Source organism: Callospermophilus lateralis, chromosome 17 (genome assembly GCF_048772815.1).
Source record: "Callospermophilus lateralis isolate mCalLat2 chromosome 17, mCalLat2.hap1, whole genome shotgun sequence".
In the NCBI taxonomy this organism is placed as follows: domain Eukaryota; kingdom Metazoa; phylum Chordata; class Mammalia; order Rodentia; family Sciuridae; genus Callospermophilus; species Callospermophilus lateralis.
In genome coordinates this window covers 71,010,128-71,028,010 of record NC_135321.1, presented here as the reverse complement: position 1 = coordinate 71,028,010, position 17,883 = coordinate 71,010,128, and the positions used below count along the sequence as shown (strand labels likewise).

The window sequence follows — 17,883 nt, the reverse complement described above, 5'->3', positions numbered from 1 at the left end:
AATGTTATTTGGATGTCCATTAGATCAATAGCAATGGCCTCTTTTTCATTTCCAATGTTAGAAATTTCTATCTTTCCTTCCTTTTTCATGGTTAGCCTGGCTAGAAGTTTATCAATTTTATGATCTTTTCAAATAACCAGGTTTTATTTCACTGATTTTTCTCTATTCATTTCTTGCTTTCAATTTTTCTGACTTCTTCTGTAAATTTAGTTCCTTTTATTTTTCTTACTTTGGATTAGTTGGCTCCCCACCTGCAGATTTCTAAGATAGAAACTTGGATTATTGACTTTTGTGCTATGAATTCCTTCTATACACTGCTTTCACGGAATTCGCAAATTTCAATAAGTTCTATTTTTGTGTCCATTTAGTTAAGAACATAGTTTTTCCACTTGGGACTTCTTTTTTGGCCATGTTTGATTTATTGTTAACTATCCAGATACTTTGGGATTTTCCAACTATCTTTCTACTATTATTAGTTGTTATTATTATTATTATTACAGCATATTTTGTATGATTTCTATTCTTTTGAATTTATTAAGATGCATTTGATGAGCTGCAGTGTGCTATAACTTAATGAATTGTGCCTATATACCTGAGAAAACTATGTATTCTACATTGTTGGGTGAAGTATTCTATAAATGTCAATTAGATATAGTTGATTGATATTTAGTTTAAATATATCCTTAATGATTTTATGCCTGCTGGATCTGTCAATTCCTGACAGAAGGATATTAACATTTCCATGGGGTAATAACAGTGAATTTGTCTCTTTGTCTTTGGAGTTCTGTCAGTTTCTGCATCATATATTTTGAGTCTCTGTTGTTTGTTGCATTCATGTTAAGTATTACTATGTCTTCTTGGAGAATTGACTTTATCATTGTGCTGTGCCCCTTGTCATCCTTGATACTTTTCCTTGCTCTGAAATTGTCTTTGAAATTGATACAGCTACTGTAGCTTTCTTTTGATTAGTGTCAGCACAATGTACCCTTCTCCATCCCTTTACTTTTACTCTCTATCATTTTGTACTTCAAGGGATTTTGGTAGACAACGTGTAGTTGGATCTTGTCTTTTGTCCACTCGGTCTTTGTATTTTAATTGGCACATTTGGCCATTTGCACTTAACGTGATCCTTGATGCTTGGATTACTATTTACCCTATTGCAATTCTTTTTTTTGGGGGGGGTTTGCTGAATCAGTCAGCTTTTTATTTCCATAACAAAATACTTGGTAGGAAAAAGAAGTGTATCTAATTCATATTTCTGGATATCGAAGAGTGTGATGCCAGTATTTACTCAATTCTCAGGAGATGTCCCCATTAAGACTGGCACATCATGGTGGATGGCATCATGGTGGGAGTGCATGTGGGAACAAGAGATCACATTACAAATCAGAAACAAGAGGTTGGGGGGAGGGAAGGAGGGAAGGAGAAGGGAGGGAGGAAAGAAGACTCAGGGGTCAGGCTTGCTCTTAAGGCAACTCACTCTCATGAGAACTAACTCAGGGTCCCATGAGAACCACCTTGATCCCTTCCAAGAGCAGCAATCCCCGTCACTAGACCCCACTTTTTAAGAGTCCACACCACCCCCTCTTTGCCAAGCTTAGGGCCAAGCTTCAAACTCATGAACCTCGGGAGACAAACCACATTCGAACCACAAATGTCTTTGTCCTTTCTCTTTCTCTTTTTAACCCCTCTCTTTTTCTTTTTTTAATTTTAATTGAGCTTTTTATGATTCCATCCTTTCTCTTCTCCTTGCATACATTTATTTTTAATTTTTAGGCAATTTCCATTGAGTCTGAAATATAGATTATGATCAATCTTCTTCCATTTTCAAATAACATTGTCCCACTTCATTGATGGTGATGGTGCTTTATAACAGAGTACTTCCAATTCCTCTGTCCCATCCTTATCAGAATCCTGTCACCAATTTTATTTATCCCTAAGCTATAATCACCCAATACATTGTTGCTACTATTATTTTGAACTTACTCATATATTATATCAATTAAGAATAAGGTAAAATATTATATTTTTTTCAACATTTGTTTATCATTTATTATAGATCAGGCATATCACCTGTATTATTTTATTCAGATTTCACACCTACAATCATATTACATATTAATATTGTAATATTAATATTATATTACCCACAGTACATATTAATATCCATATTTTATAGAGACAATATGTATACAAGAAAGTAACATGATTAATGAAAGGAAGATGCAGTATCTGAATCCCAGGTGGATTTTTCCTCAATCCTAAGCTTTCGATATCTATGTCTTACTGCTTTGCAATTATGTGTCATTTTTCAGTTATAAATCTAAACTTGGGTGTTATTTCATTAATTTCCATATTATTTATCATATTCTGCTATTATCAGTGCTTAATAAATGCTACAATAATTGCATTTAAATAGTAGATTTAATACCTGATAGTCATTCCATAAATATATTTATCATTTTCCATTTTTACCATTCTGTTCTATTTCCTTTTTCATTTTTTTTTAAATTTTAATTTTTTTATATATGACAGCAGAATGCATTCCAATTCATTTTATACATATAGAGCACAATCTTTCATATCTCTGGTTGTACACAAAGTAGCGTCACACCATTCGTGTCTTCATACATGTGCTTAGAGTACTGATGTTCATCTCATTCCACCATCTTTCCTACCCCCATGCTCCTTCCTTTCCCCTTCTTTCCCTTTTCCCCTTTCCCTTATCTAGAGTTCATCTAATTCTCCCATTCCCCTCCAACCACATTATGAATCAGCATCCTTAAATCAGAGAAAACATTGAGCATTTGGTTTTTTGGGAGTGGCTAACTTCACTTAGCATTATATTCTCCAACTCCATCCATTTACCTGCAAATGAATGCCATGATTTTATTCGTTTTTAGCACTGAGTAATATTTCATTGTGTATATATATACCACATTTTCTTTATTCATTCATCTACTGAAGGGCATCTAGGTTGGCTTCACAGTTCAGCTATTGTGAATTGTGCTGCTATAACCATTGATGTGGCTGTGTTCCTATAGTAAGCTGCTTTTAAGTCCTTTGGGTATAGACTGAGGAGTGGGATGGCTGACAAATCATGGTTTCATTTCCAGTTTTCCAAGGATTCTCCATTCTGTTTTCCATATTAGCTGGACCAATTTGCAGTCCCGCCAGCAATTTATGAGTGTGTCCCCCCCCCATATTCTCGCCAACACTTATTGTTGTTTATATTCTTAATAGCTGCCATTCTGACTGAAGTGAGATAAAATCTTAGAGTAGTTTTGATTTGCATTTCTCTAATTGGTAGTGATGATGAACATTTTTTCACGTATTTTTTGATTGATTGTATATCATCCTCTGAGAAGTGTCTCTTCAGGTCCTTGGTCCATTTATTGATTGGGTTATTTGTTTTTTTGGTGTTAAGATTTTTGAGTCCTTTATATGTCCTAGAGATTAGTGCTCTATCTGATGTGTGTGTGGTAGAAATTTGTTCCCAAATTGTAGGCTCTCTATTGAACTCACTGATTGCTTCTTTTGCTGAGAAAAAGCTTCTTAGTTTGAATATATTCCATTTATTGATTCTTGATATTAATTCTTGCACTACAGGAGTCTTATTAAGGAAGTTAGGACCTAATCCGACATGATGGAGATTTGGGCCTACTTTTCTTCTAATAGACATAGTGTCTCTGGTTTACTTCCTAGGTTCTTGATTTACTTTGAGTTGAGTTTTGTGTATGGTGAGAGATAGAGGTTTAATTTCATTTTGTTGCATATGGATTTCCAGTTTTCCCAGCACCATTTGTTGAAGAGGCTATCTTTTTTTCTCCAATGTACGCTTTTGGTGCCTTTGTCTAATATAAGATAACTGTAATTATGTGGGTCAGTCTCTGTGTCCTCTGTTCTGTACTATTGGTCTACAAGTCTGTTTTGATGCCAATATCATGCTGTTTTTGTTAATATTACTCTGTAGTATAGTTTAAGTTCTGGTATAGTGATCCCACCTGCTTCACTCTTCTTGCTAAAGATTGTTTTAGCTATTCTGGGTCTCTTATTTTTCAGATGAATTTCATGACTGATTTTTCTATTTCTATGAGGAATGTCATTGGGATTTTGATTGAAATTGCACTAAGTCTGTATAGTGCTTTTGGTTGTATGGTCATTTTGACAATATTAATTTTGCCTGTCCAAGAACAAGGGAGATCTCCCTTTCCATCTTCTAAGGTCTTCTTTAATTTCTTCCCTTAGTGTTATATGGTTTTTGTTGTAGAGATCTTTTGCCTCTTTCATTAAGTTGATTCCTAAGTATTTTATTTATTTTTGAGGCTACTGTAAATGGGGTAGTTTTCCTTGTTTACCTTTCAGAGGATTTGTCACTGACATACAGAAATGCCTTTGATTTATGGGTGTTGATTTTGTACCCTGCTACTTTGCTGAATTCATTTACTAGTTCTAGAAGTTTTCTGGTGGAATTTTTTGGGCCTTCTAAGTATAGAATCATATCATTAGCAAATAGTGCTAATTTGAGTTCTTCTTTTCCTATCTGTATCCCTTTAATTTCTTTCATCTGTCTAATTGCTCTGGCCAGTGTTTCAAGAACCATGTTAAATAGAAATGTTGAAAGAGGGCATCCCTGTCTTGTTCCAGTTTTTAGAGGGAATGCCTTCAATTTTTCTTCATTTAGAATGATGTTGGCCTGGGGCTAATCATAGATAGCTTTTGCGATATTGAGATATGTTCCTGTTATCCCTAGTTTTTCTAATGTTTTGAACATGAGGAGGTGCTGTATTTAGCCAAATGCTTTTTCTGCATCTATTGATGTGATGAATCAGATTTATTGATTTCCATATGTTGAACATTGCATTCCTGGGATGAACCCTAATTGATCGTCAAAATATTATATTTTAGCTTCATTTATTCTTTCTTTAATGCTCCTTCTTTCTTTATGTAGAGCTGATTTTTTTCTAATCCATATCATCTTTCTTCCTTCTGAGAAACTTTTTATTTTAACATAAGTGGGGAATTGTAATGAAATTCTATATAAACTATGATAATTTCCCTCCAGTTCAGGGTCCTAACCAATTAGCCTTCCTCTTTCCTCCTTTCAGAATCTCCTGTGGTTCTTCTTGTGTGTTATCTCTAGGGTTTATCATTGTGCTTAATAGGGAGAAGCAGGAAAAGATAAGTCTACGCCATCCTCATCAGTCTGGAAATTCCCCGGAAGTCTTTTGATTGTTCTCTAGAACACTTTAAGACATTTGAGCAGATCCAAAGGTATTTACTATCTCTCAAAAACTTATTTTTTTACTGCTTTACAGGAATATTTGCAGGTAAATTCATCCTTGTGCACTAGGATATAGTGAGTATTTTTCTCTTCAATTTAGCAAGTGTAGTGGTGAAAGAAGTGATGTAGCATTTCTCAAAGTAGCATTTTGAGAAAAGAATATTAAATTTTCCCAGTAGCTCTTATTTCCTAGTAACAAGCTTTCAATGTATTTTTAAGAGATTCTAGATATTGATTCCTCTATAAATTTCTCAGGATTGCTTTTGTTGTTTTAAATTTCCTTTCTTTGGGGGGTGGGAGGGTGGAAGTGAGGATGATGAATGCAGAGATCTTACCTATAAATGAATCATAATTGAGTTGTATTAAGCATTAAAGGTAGAACCTGGGATAAGTTCGAGATCTCAACTCAAGGCCCAACAGTAACAACTTACAAATTTGAAAAACATCACCAAATGATCAAGCACATTTGGGAAATTGATTGAAGCAATCCAATTCCATTTTCTTCATCCTCTAATTTTGGGATGACTGCAATTTATCTTCTCCTGCATCTTCCTCTAAGAGGGCTAATCTGCACACCTGCCTCTGTGATCATCCCAGGCTCACTGCGATGTGCATCCTGAACCCCTCCCCACAGCGTGCCTGGTCTTAACATGTGGTTCTGTGCAGCTGAGATAGCTCCCAGCTCTGCCACCTGACCACAGCCAGGGAGGGGAGTTGGCACTGAACATCTGCACCGGGCAGACTTGGTTTCTCAACATCATGTTCACTTGAGACTTGAAGACCTATCCATGTGTTTATTTGGCTTCCAGATAAAGAGTCAGGCCTTGCAATACAAGAAAAACACATATCTCAAAAATATGTGTTAAGTCCTGACAGAGGGTACCATGCCTTTCCAAAGGCCTAATGTATAGCAACTTTCCTTAAAAAAAAAAAAATGTGGGGCGATAGATCATTGTTTCTGTATGACATTGAACTTGCTCTGGGAGCATTTGTCATCTCAAACAGATTCATCCTGGATGTATAAATTACTCTTACTGTTGTTTTGATGGCAAATGTTTTTTGAATGTTATTTTTATGGAAAATATGTGATATCCATGTACAAGTAAGTTAAGGACTCATTTCCTAATAAAATAAAAATAGATGATGGGAATTATTTAAGCCTAGATATTGAAACACTGAGGGGAAAAGCTTGGCCCATATATTTGGAGAAACCACATTTTTATTGGCAGGGGTAAAATATAGCTTCTGAAGTGTATCCTCTCTCTCTTACACAAACACACACACACACACACACACACACACACACACACAGACACACTTGCATTTTAGACCTGGGAATAAAGGGAATATTTTGGACCGGGGTGGAGGGGCAAAATAGATGTCACCCTTCTCATACTTGTCTTTCAGATGGAACCCCACTGAGCTGGTGGGCTAGAAGAACCAATGGATCCCACACTTACTGGGGAGGTTCTCTGCCAGATGCGCCAAAGTGCACTTGTGGACGAGAGGGGAGCTGCCTGGACTCTCAGTACCACTGCAGCTGTGACGGTGACCAGGATGAACGGTGAGTTCCACATGCTGTCCCTGCACAGAAATGTAGTTTTTATTCCTCAGTTATGCATAGTTAATTACACAGCAGGCAAATTGGAGCAAATAAGTAATTACATGATGCTCAAGTAATTTAAAAGTATAAGTTTGGATGGAATACCTTCAGTTAATCGAAAGATTAAATTGTATGACCAAAGATTCACTATTTCACTGTGAATACCAGATAATGTGCTTTATATTATTCTTCAACTGGAAGCACTTGGTAAGTCTCCCACTCACTAGAAGTCAAGTGTCTTGTCTCTGAAGTTCAGTTTAATTAAGCAATCTGGCACTCATGGCAATAATTCAGAAGGTGAATTCCTCCAAAGCTTTGTCTTAAATATATTTAGGAGATAACACTATGTATTTCTTAGGAATTTGTGAGTGAAAATTAACATGGGAACTCCATTAACACAATGGAACTCTGAGAGGTTTTGCATAAAAGGAATCAGCTATATCCCCCACCCATTTAGCTCCTGTTTGATGTAGTCAGGAGTTCATTTAAAGCAGTATATGGAAAAAAAAAAGATAATTAGATAGCACACCAATTAAAGCAAGACTTTTTCATTAAATTTCTACAGTAATTCCAATATACCAAACATTTAACATAAAATACACATATGTAAAAGGCACTCTAATAATGTAAAATGCTAAGCTATGCTCCAAGCCAATCTATAGGTATAAATTTATAATAAACATTGTTCAGGAGTGTTTTATACATTCTCTGAAATATACATACATCATAGAATTCAACTTGTCCAAAAATCCATAAGTTATTTTGCTAGTTAGGATGATCCCTGCAGCTATATATAATATTGTTTTATATTTATTATTATTATTTTATATTTTTGTCTTAGGACTTTTGTTTAATTATTATTCAGGGCAGATATAAAGCAAAACATAAGATAGTTTAAACATATCCAGACGTGCAACTAACCCCAGTGAATGTAAGGCCACTCTCTGTCCATTTAGAAGTCAAACGTTAGGCATTATCACATTAGATTTTTTAAAGAAACCATAGCTTGTTCACAGAAGAGAACATAAGCACCCAGTAAAGTTGAAGGTAAAAGGGTGAGACATTTTTACCAGGTAAATACAAATCAAAAGGAAGCAGGTGTACCTGTATTAGGTCAGACAAAGACAACCACACTGTTGGGGATAAAGTGGACCCTATATGATGCTGAGATTTGTTCATGAGATGCTCCAACAACTCTCATATGCACCATCAGAAGTATATCAAGAAAAAAAAAGTGTATCAAGAAAGAATTAGCAAGGAAGCAAAGGGAAATAGAAAAATTATTCAAAACACTGGAAGATTTCAACATGACTTGGGAGAATCAGTAAGTGAAACCGGCAAGAGTATTTCAAAACTAAAGTTAAGAAAATTGATATTGTAACCATTCATTGTAGAATACACAAAAGCTCATACACATGCCAGTTACAAACACACACACACACACACACACACACACACACACACACATTACACACAACAAACAAATGATGAAAAGCTTGTAAAAAAGGAAACAAAGCTTCCATCATTACCTACCAATGACATGATTGCCTACACAGAAAATTGAAGGTAATATAATGAAATACTATCAGGATGAATGAGAGTTCAGTTGATATGCTGAATTTGTGATCAATCAGTATTGAGAAATTACTTGAATATCTATAAAAGCATAAATTAATTAATACTGCAAGACTTAATAAAAACTATTTGCTATGTTACAATGTAAATTTCTTTAGAATAAGTCTAATGCTTTTATCTTAAAAATTATTGAGATTTAGAAGACAAATAAATAGATTGATTCACTACTGTCATAGATTCTATGAGTCAGTAGTAGCTTAAAGCAGTGGTCCTCAATCAAGTATGCTTTTGATCCCCGGGGGTGCTTGTTTTATTTGAAGACAGTTTTCTGGTCACAAAGGAAGGAATGTTTCTGTGTCTCTAGTAAGTGCTAAAGGGCTTGGGAGGCTGAAGCAGGAGGATCACAAGTTCAAAGCCAGCCTCAGCAACTTAGCGAGGCACTAAGCAACTCAGTGGGACCTTGTCTCTAAATAAAATATAAAAAGGGCTGGGAATGTGGCTTAGTGATAAAGCACCCCTGGTTTCAATCCCTAGTACAAAAAAAAGTGCCAAACATTCTACAATGCACCATACAACCCCCATGGAGCAAAACTATGCAGTCCTTCAATAACACTGCTATTGAGAAGCCCTCTTTTAAAGATGTCATTTTTCCAAATTATTCTATAAACGTAGTGGGATTTCTAACAAATGCCAAGCGTTTTACTGATTGGTGTGGATTGCAACAAGTGGATTTTCAAATCCATATGGAAACTCAAAGAATAAGCAAGATGATTTTTAAGATGAAGATCAAGATGATGAGATGAGTCCTAGCACATATCAAGACAAATTGTATTACGATAGTAATTAATTAATGCAGGCTGAATTGGCCAGGAGAGAGGCAAGAGGTCAATGAAACAGAAGTTGAAAAACTGGAAAGATTTTAAGATTAGTTGTGGGCCATGATATGTATTTTATTACTAACCTCGTTATTAAATGTTGAGGTGGACTCAACATTTTTTTCCTTTTTGGCTATTTCAAAACCCCCGGCATGTATAGCTCTACTTTGCATCAAATCAAATCTCTTGGTAAGCAATTAATAGTAGTTCTTAGAAGTCAAGGCATTTCTTAGGAAAGTATAATTTCTAGAACAATGGGACCTTTCAAGCAAAAAGTCTTTGAAAGTTCTCTTACTGAACTTTTAATACTACTGGGAGAGGTTATCATATCTAGAAATACACTCTTCCCATGTTCACACCACCTAGAGGCTCAGTATTCCTTATCCGAAATGCCTGGGATCAGAAGTGTGTCAGATTTTGGATTTGGGGAATCTGGAATATTTGCAAATACTTAATGAGATATCTCAGGGATGAAACTCAAGTCTGAACCCTGTATACACACAGCCTAAAGGGACCTTCATACAATATTTTTAATGCATCTTCATTTTGACTTTGACCATCACAAGAGGTCGTGAGTAGAGTTTTCCACCCGTGGCATCATGTTGGGGCTCAAAATGTTTTATATTTTGGAGGTTTTACCATTTTAGGTTTTCAATTTGGGACTACTTTATCTGTAGTATAAATTTCAGAAAATAATAGGGAAAAAAGAAAAAAAAATAAGTCCCAATTGCTGAAGAAATTTTGAGGAAGTCTGGTAACTATGGCAAATCTTCAATCATCTATGTACATCTGCAAAGGTTGAGATCTTCCTATACCAACAAAAAATTGGTGAAAAATGTTAGCCATTTTTTTGTGATTGACTGGGAGCTCTCCAAAATAATGGGGGAGGGGGAGACTTAGTATCTCCTCCAATGTAGCTGAGGTGCCCTTCACAAGCTGTCACCTTACACAGTGCAGTATTTTGTATGCAGCGTTAAACGTCAAGAAACTTGGAGCTTCTATGCAAAATGAGTTTTTAAAATTCAAGCATTCTTCATAAATAGCTCGTAGAAGTACAGCTCCCCTACTAGACTACCTTGATGAGATGGCGATTACCAGCATGGAAATGCTGGTTTTGATGCCTGCTGTGTTCATACACAATCTCCTAAGCTGACCTGCCTTGCTTCCTAGGAGAACATTTCTGCTTGTCAACCATCAGTCCACTCCAGAGCTAAATGATGGTGACAATTCATAACTCATGCTCTGTTCTTTGCACAAACATCAATAACTAGGTAAGCTGATGGGATGTTAGTCTGGATATGAGAAATAATCTTTCTGTATCACTAAATATTTCACATATTGCAGAGTAGCTGACTTACATTAATTGATATCTCTTTTATACATTACAGATTACTTCATTTACTTACATGATGAAAATATTAATATAGCCATTTTATTTTATTTCTATCTTTTCTAATTTCAAGCTTTGATACCTAAAGTCTTTAATAAAAATTTAAGAAAACTTTATTTTTGCCACTATGAAAGGACTTACATGATTTGATATTAATTATTCTGATCTTTGGCCATAAACCCATGCCAAGGAAGGTTTTAGAAATGAGTGACTTAAGGACAAGAGTATTTATTAGATTCTATAGAGATTCTAGAGCAGGATGAGGAACCAGAGTAAGGGTGCTTTGTCTCTGAATCAGAATACGTACACAATTGAGTGACACAAAATAAACATAAACAGGTTGCAAAAGAAGAGATTAATGCCATTATTTTGGACAGAGAGAATAGGAGTGGCACAGCTGTGACCAGGACCCCAGGCCCTCCCAGCTCCTGCTCCAGACCTGCTTGTATTTCTCAGTCACTCACACATAGGAAGGTGTTGATGGCCATAACTATGGTTGGAACATAGTGCCCAGTGGGCAGTGTGCTCAGGGGCACACACTGTATTTTCCCATGTGTCCTCAATGCCTCACTCGGGGTCTGATCAATGTTTGTCCACTGGATAGCTGGGTTCAGCATTTCACAGAACTTTCACATATATTAACCTATGTATTACTTATAAAGGTATTCTATTTAGTTCATTTTGATCTGTAGGTTTAATTTTACAATTTACAAGGTTATTGAGGAAATAAATACCCAATAACCATAAAAGGATTTCAAATATTTCATGGTAAAATTCTGTGAAGATCTAAATCTGTAACTATTTATATCTGTAATTGATAATCACTTGAGTCGTATCCTGAGACTAATTTTTAAAGAGCAGTTATACGCTTGATTATCTTGAAAATACTATCCTGTGCTTGCAAAATGACCCCCCTTCTTGATTTGCCCCCTTTATTCTCTGTGTTCGGTGAGTTCAGAAATTGGCAAATGGATCAGGAGTTGCTAAACTACTGCTGTGAGTCACATCTGCCCACTCACCTGTTATTGTCTGGCCCGTGAACTAAGAAATGTTTTGCATTTTTAAGGAGTTGGAAGGAAGAGTGTTTTATGACACATCAAACTTGTTACGAGGTTCAAATTTCAGTGTCCATAAATTTTGATCACCCCACCATCATGCCCATCATTAGTGCCTGTGGCTAAGCCGAGTAGTCGCAGAGGCTGCGTGGCCTGCAAAGTCACAATCATTACAGAGAAACTTTGGTTTCAGTTTTTAACAGTTTCTGTGCTCTCAAAATGCCAAAAATGTTTGTAAGTGTTCCATGAAGTCCTGAAATGTTAGTTTCAAATAAGAGATCACGGATGACTCTGTGTGCGTGTGCGTGTGTGTGTGTGTGTGTGTGAGTGTGTGTGTGTGTGTGAGAGAGAGAGAACTGGAGTCATCTTAAGGGTTCCTTTGTTGTTTCCAGGACCAGTGACATCACAGTCCTTTCCCAGAAAGAGTACCTGCCAGTCAGTCAAGTGGTGATGACGGACAGGGGCCGACCACCCTCTGAAGCTGTGTATACGTTGGGGCCTCTCCTCTGCCAGGGGGACAGTAAGTATTGCCAAGAAAAGAAGTTTTCTCTTTATAATAACATACTTTGATTATTTTTACAAAAAGTAAGTAAGTGCCCTTATTTTGGCCGGAGAGAAAATTCACGGCCGTGCTGGGACCAGAGCAGATATCAGAAGGCCTTGTGCTCCTCAGCTTTCTGTGGCTGTGACCAACGATCTGAGATGAAAACCTTAAAGGGAGAAAGGTTTATTCTGAGTCACAATTTTGGAGGTTGGGTCCGTGGTCACTTGGCCCTTTGCTTGGACCTGTGGTGGCACAGGGCATCATGGTGGGAGAGAGAGTCAGAGGGGGCCGTTCACCTTGTCACAGCTGCACAGCAAAGAGACAGGAAGGAGCCAGGGCCCCGGTACCCCTTCAGGGCACACACCACGTGACCCAACCTCCTCCTCTTAGACCCACCCACTAAAGACTCTACCACCTCCCAATAGTGACACAGGCTGGGGACCCATGGGCTTTGGGGCACATTCTAAACCCACACCCTAATGGGCACAGGGATGGAACAGCACTGCGTCTGTGCTAGGGATCAACATTTCACAAGTGAACAGCCGTTTAAACCTCTCTCACCCGAGATGCTCGGGACCCAAGGTGTTTTGGAAAGCCGTTAATGAGATCTCTTGGAGATGGAACCCCAGTCGAAATGACACTCGTGTTTCGTGTAAACCTTATCCAAATAGCCCAACAGAAATTTTATACAATATTTTTGGTGCACGTGCATTTTGACTGTGACCTGTCATATGAGGCCAGGTGTGGAATTTCCCTCTTGTGGCGTCAAAAACTTTTGGATAGGGGGAACATTTTAGATTTCAGATTTTGGATTATAGATGCTCAGCCTGTATTAGTTTACAGAGAAAGAGTTATCTTTATTTTAACATATTATTTGGTTGACTGGTTAATTGTCCATTGATTGTTTTTCTTCCAGAACAGTCCTTAAGAAAACTATTTCCCAAATTTGTGAATGATTGAGAATGTGGGTCGATTGCCCTTATACTTCCAGGACAGTGAATCCCGCTTTCTTTTCTCAGACCCTGTGCACACCACTTCACCATCATGGGCTCTAGTATTTAGCTAGTGTTTTTCCCTGCAGGATTTTCATTCAAGGTTGAATGCCATGGTCAAGGTTTTCCTCACCCACTCAGAGCTCATTGCCTCCAAAGTCCCAGAATTCTTTCAAACCTGTGAGGATCCCCCTGTTGCCCTAGTACACGAACAGCTGGTTGTCTCGATACAGAGACCTCTTTCCCTAGGGAAAAGTCCCAGTGTTTTTACTCATAAGCGTCGTATGCTGCTGGGCAGACCTCTGGAGTATTAATTTTTACTTCTCTCCCTTAAAATGAGGAGGGTGCTGCTGAGAGGTCATCCGGTGTGGGCCCTGAGCATCCCTGGGTGTCCTTGCTGAGAGTGTCAGAGTATGTGTCATTGCTGTCCCCTAATAACAGGCAGTTTCTGTGCATGTGTGGGAAACAGAGTAGCTCCAGGAGAGCACATCACCACCACCAATGACTCACCAGTCACCAGAGTGGAGGGCACTGGCTCCTGTCCCTCCTGTCCTCATCACTCACCCCTCACATGGCTCTGTGAGATTCAGAGCGAGGCCACCAGGCTCACACTCAGATGCTCATACATCTCATGGTGATATCAATAATAAAGCCCTTTGACTCCAACCCAGAAAGGTGTGTTTCCTCTCAGGCTCTGTGGATCTGTGGCCAGCTGCAGTGGGGTGAGACCTCAGGCGCTCCCCAGTTCTTGACCTGTCCCCCTTCAATCTCACTTATCACCCAGAATAGGCCTGAGTCTTGGTCATTTTCTATTAATCTTTCTGAAACCACTGTGCTTTTTGATCTCAATACTTTGTTCTTGTTTAAGAAGAATGGTTTTTTTATGCTTTGAATACCTTCTGTTTCATGTGCTGGATTCTCTGCGTCTGAGACATGTGCCAGCTTTACTCCATGCATGCCCTACGTCCTCCAGTTCCTTTCATCTCTGACTGTCTCCTCTTCAAGGCACTTATCTAAGCATTCCTCCATACACGTGCCACCCTCCCTCCCTTCCTTACTTTGTTATAGCTTTTTAACTTGTTGGTGTGTAGCGGGCAGCTCTGATCCATTTGATGGATTGATACATGATGTGGTTCAAGTCTTCTTCGCATCCAGCCCCTCACAGTCTGATGCATCTTTCTTGTCCCTTCCGAACGGTGATCTCAGGTCTAGGGTCTGTCATTCTATCACTTTTTTCCCCGTCTCAAGTTGGAGAAGGAGGGGTCTCTTGCCCTGTGTCTGATCAGCTGCTCTCTGTGCTGCTTTATCTTCTACAGTTACACGTGTCCTGTTCTGCGGTCCCATCACAACATGACGTGTACCCTATACTTACATCAGGATGCCACGGGTGGCCAGTTCTTTTCACACTTCACATTCGGAGCCGTGTTTCCTGTTTGCTGAGGTTCTGACCTCGAGCACTGGTCTAGAAGAATTCTGCACTTAAATTTTCTTCTGGATTATTTGTTCTCTGGCAACTCATACCAGCCCTCCACTTCTCTCCGAATGTGGGTGTATTCCTGAAACTCCTCAGGGCATTTCCTTCTGTTGGTTTCTCATCAAATATCCAAAATATTCCTTTCTTCAAAAAGTCCTTCTTCAGCTGTGCAGACCTGTAATCCCAGTGGCTTGGGAGACTGAGACAGGAGGATCGCAAGTTCAAAGCCAGCCTCAGCAAAAGTGAGGTGCTAAGCAACTCAGTGAGACCCTGTCTCTAAATAAAATTAAAAATAGGGCTGACACCCCCCCACACCCCAATTCCTCCTTCTTCTCTTTCCCTTTCTTTCTCTTCTTCTCTACTTTCTTTAAAACAGTTTCAATTGGTTCTTTTAGCTTCCCTTTAGCACCCCAGAATGATGGGCCCTACTGTGCAGGCCATAGAGACAACTGGGGCCCACAGGAAAGGGGTTGAGGGAGTAGCCATGGGGATGAAAGATTGGCTACATTCTGGGGAAGGGAAACAGGAAAATCCACTGAGGATTGGAAAACCAGATGTTTCTCAGTGACCCTACTGAGAATAGGGTCACCCATGTGGAAAGAAGGAAGACCAAATTCCAGTACCCTGTGGTACTAGACTAGAAAAGGAGGTATCAGCATGAACTCGAGGGTTTTAACATACACAATAGATAATATGAAATACACAAAATGATGTGTCTGTGTGTGTGCTGCAGTGCATGTGCCGATTCGCCTCTTCCCTGCCTCTGACTCCTGAAAGGAGTCGTGGAACCCTCGTAGCAAAGAGAAACAAGCATGTGACTTGACATCTTGACTTCTGAATGTCATTTCCACCCTTACCCATGAAAAGAAACCATCACTCCTTGGGAAAATGACTGATTTCAGAGGTGGGACAGAGAAGGCAGAGGATAAGCCCAGATCGTCCTGCTATATAAAAAAAAATCGCTCAAAAAATTGCACTGTGTCCAATCCACTGCTCTTGTCAAAGGGTGTTGAGAAGGCTCCCTCTGACCTGATTTGGGACAGCGTAAGCCTTGGAATCAGTGATAGTCGTAGATTATAAACAATTTACAACAGTAGGGATCCAGGAGTGATGCTCCTATAAATTTGAAATGGATAAAAAAAAAACAAATAGGAGGTCCAGAAACAAGCCCTTCCTAACAGAGGACTAGCACCCCGCCAAGGAATGATGGAACATCACCAGTGTCATCATAATTCAAGGACCATCAATCCGCCATAAAATCACTGGATGGAAAAGTGGACCAGGTTATGTTAAGGCCATTAGATGTCCAAAAAGTTTCAAATCACAAAGAGAAAGATATTAATTTTATATGGGAGCAATGACAGATACCATAGCAGAAAGCAATTAAAGTTAACATGGCAAGTAGTGGGTCACATTAGCACAGTGCAAGTCCTGATGTGATACACTCCGAAGGACAGAGCATCACTTCTCTGCTTTTGAAAAAAAAATGTTCTTATTAATGTACTACAGCTTTACATCACAGTGGCGTTCACGTTGGCATTCATTAACGCATATAACTTAACTAGATCCATTTCAATCCCTAGTGCTTCTCCTTTACCTCCCCTCCTCCCTCCCCTTGATCCCCACCTCTACTTCATTGGTCTTTGTGCTTATTTATTGTTTTTTAATTCTGAGTTATAATTATATGTGAATGGAATTAATTGCAATATTTTCATACACATACATAGCATAATTTGACCAAAGTCATCTCCAATTCTCCCCCTTTCCCCTCCCCCTATCACCTTTGCTCCCCTGCCTAACCTCTTCTTGTCTCCCTCCTATTTCAATAAGATCCCCATTTTTATTCCCTTTTTATCTCTAATTTCTGTATTTGAGTGAAAACATTTGACCCCTGACTTTCTGAGCCTGGATTATTTCACTCTGCATGATGTTTTCCATTTCATTCATTCGCCATCAAATGACATAATTTCATTCTTTTTTATGGCTGAGTAGAACCCCATTGTGAATCTATACGTACATTCATGTGTATATATATATATATATATATAATATTTTCTTTATCCGTTTGTCTATTGATGGGCACCCAGGCTGATTCATAGCTTGACTCTTGTGAATCGGGCTGCTCTAAACGTGGTATGCAGGTGTCACTACAGTGTGCTGATTTTAGTTCTTTGGGATATATACCAATGAGTAGGATAGCTGGGTCATATGATGGTTCCATTCCTATCTTTTGAAGAATCTCCATACTTCTTTCCAAAGTGGTCGTACTGATTTGCAGTCCTACCAATGATATATGAATATACCTTTTTCCTACATGTTCTCATCAGCAGCTGTCATTATTTGTATTCTTGATGAGTGTCATTCTAGGGATGAGATAAAATTTCAATGTAGTTTTGGTTTGCATTTCTCTGATTGCTAAGGATGTTGAACATTTTTTCTCATACATTTGTTACCCGTTTGTATTTCTTCTTTTGAGAAATGTCTATTTAGATTTTTTATCCATTTATTGAGTGAGTTAATTTTGGGGTGTTTTTTGAGATCTTTATATATCCTGGCTAGTAACCTCCTCACAGAAGAGTAACTGGCAGATTTCCTCCCATTCTGAAGGCTCTTTCTTTATTCCTTTTGTTTTTCTGTGCTGTTTTTGACAAAAATGCACAAGACTAATCTAATGACAAGTGTCAGATATCCAAATTGAGGAACATTTTACAAATCGACTGAAAAAATACTCCAGAAAATATGAAAAAATAAGAGGTTATTATTTTAGTCAGCTTTGCTTCACTGTGATCAAAAGACCTGACAAGAACAATGTAGAGGAGGAAAAGTTTATTGTGGCTCATTTTGGAGGTCTCAGTCCACAGACAGCTCACTTCCTTGCTCTGTGTCTGAGATGGAGTGAAGCAATATGGTAGAAAGGCGTGGAGAAGGAAAGAAGGTCAGGCCATGGGACTCAGAAAGTAGAGATAAAGCCCTGGTTCCCAAGGACAAAATATCAACCCCAAAGCCACACCCCTAGTGATCTACATCTTTGAGCCACACCCAACCAGCTTATGATTACCCAGTTAATCCATATGGATGGATTAATCCACTG

General features: G+C 38.4%; 1 protein-coding gene across 1 annotated transcript in view; it reads left to right on the top strand.

The window, feature by feature from the left end:
* Nucleotides 1-17,883, top strand: part of LOC143382624 (contactin-associated protein-like 3) — a 152,805-nt gene that overhangs the window by 108,863 nt on the left and 26,059 nt on the right. Inside the window, exons 12-13 of the mRNA XM_076836864.2 lie at nucleotides 6,692-6,848; nucleotides 12,175-12,302. Of these exons, the coding sequence (XP_076692979.2) occupies nucleotides 6,692-6,848; nucleotides 12,175-12,302 (285 nt within the window). The remainder of the gene's footprint in view (nucleotides 1-6,691; nucleotides 6,849-12,174; nucleotides 12,303-17,883) is intronic.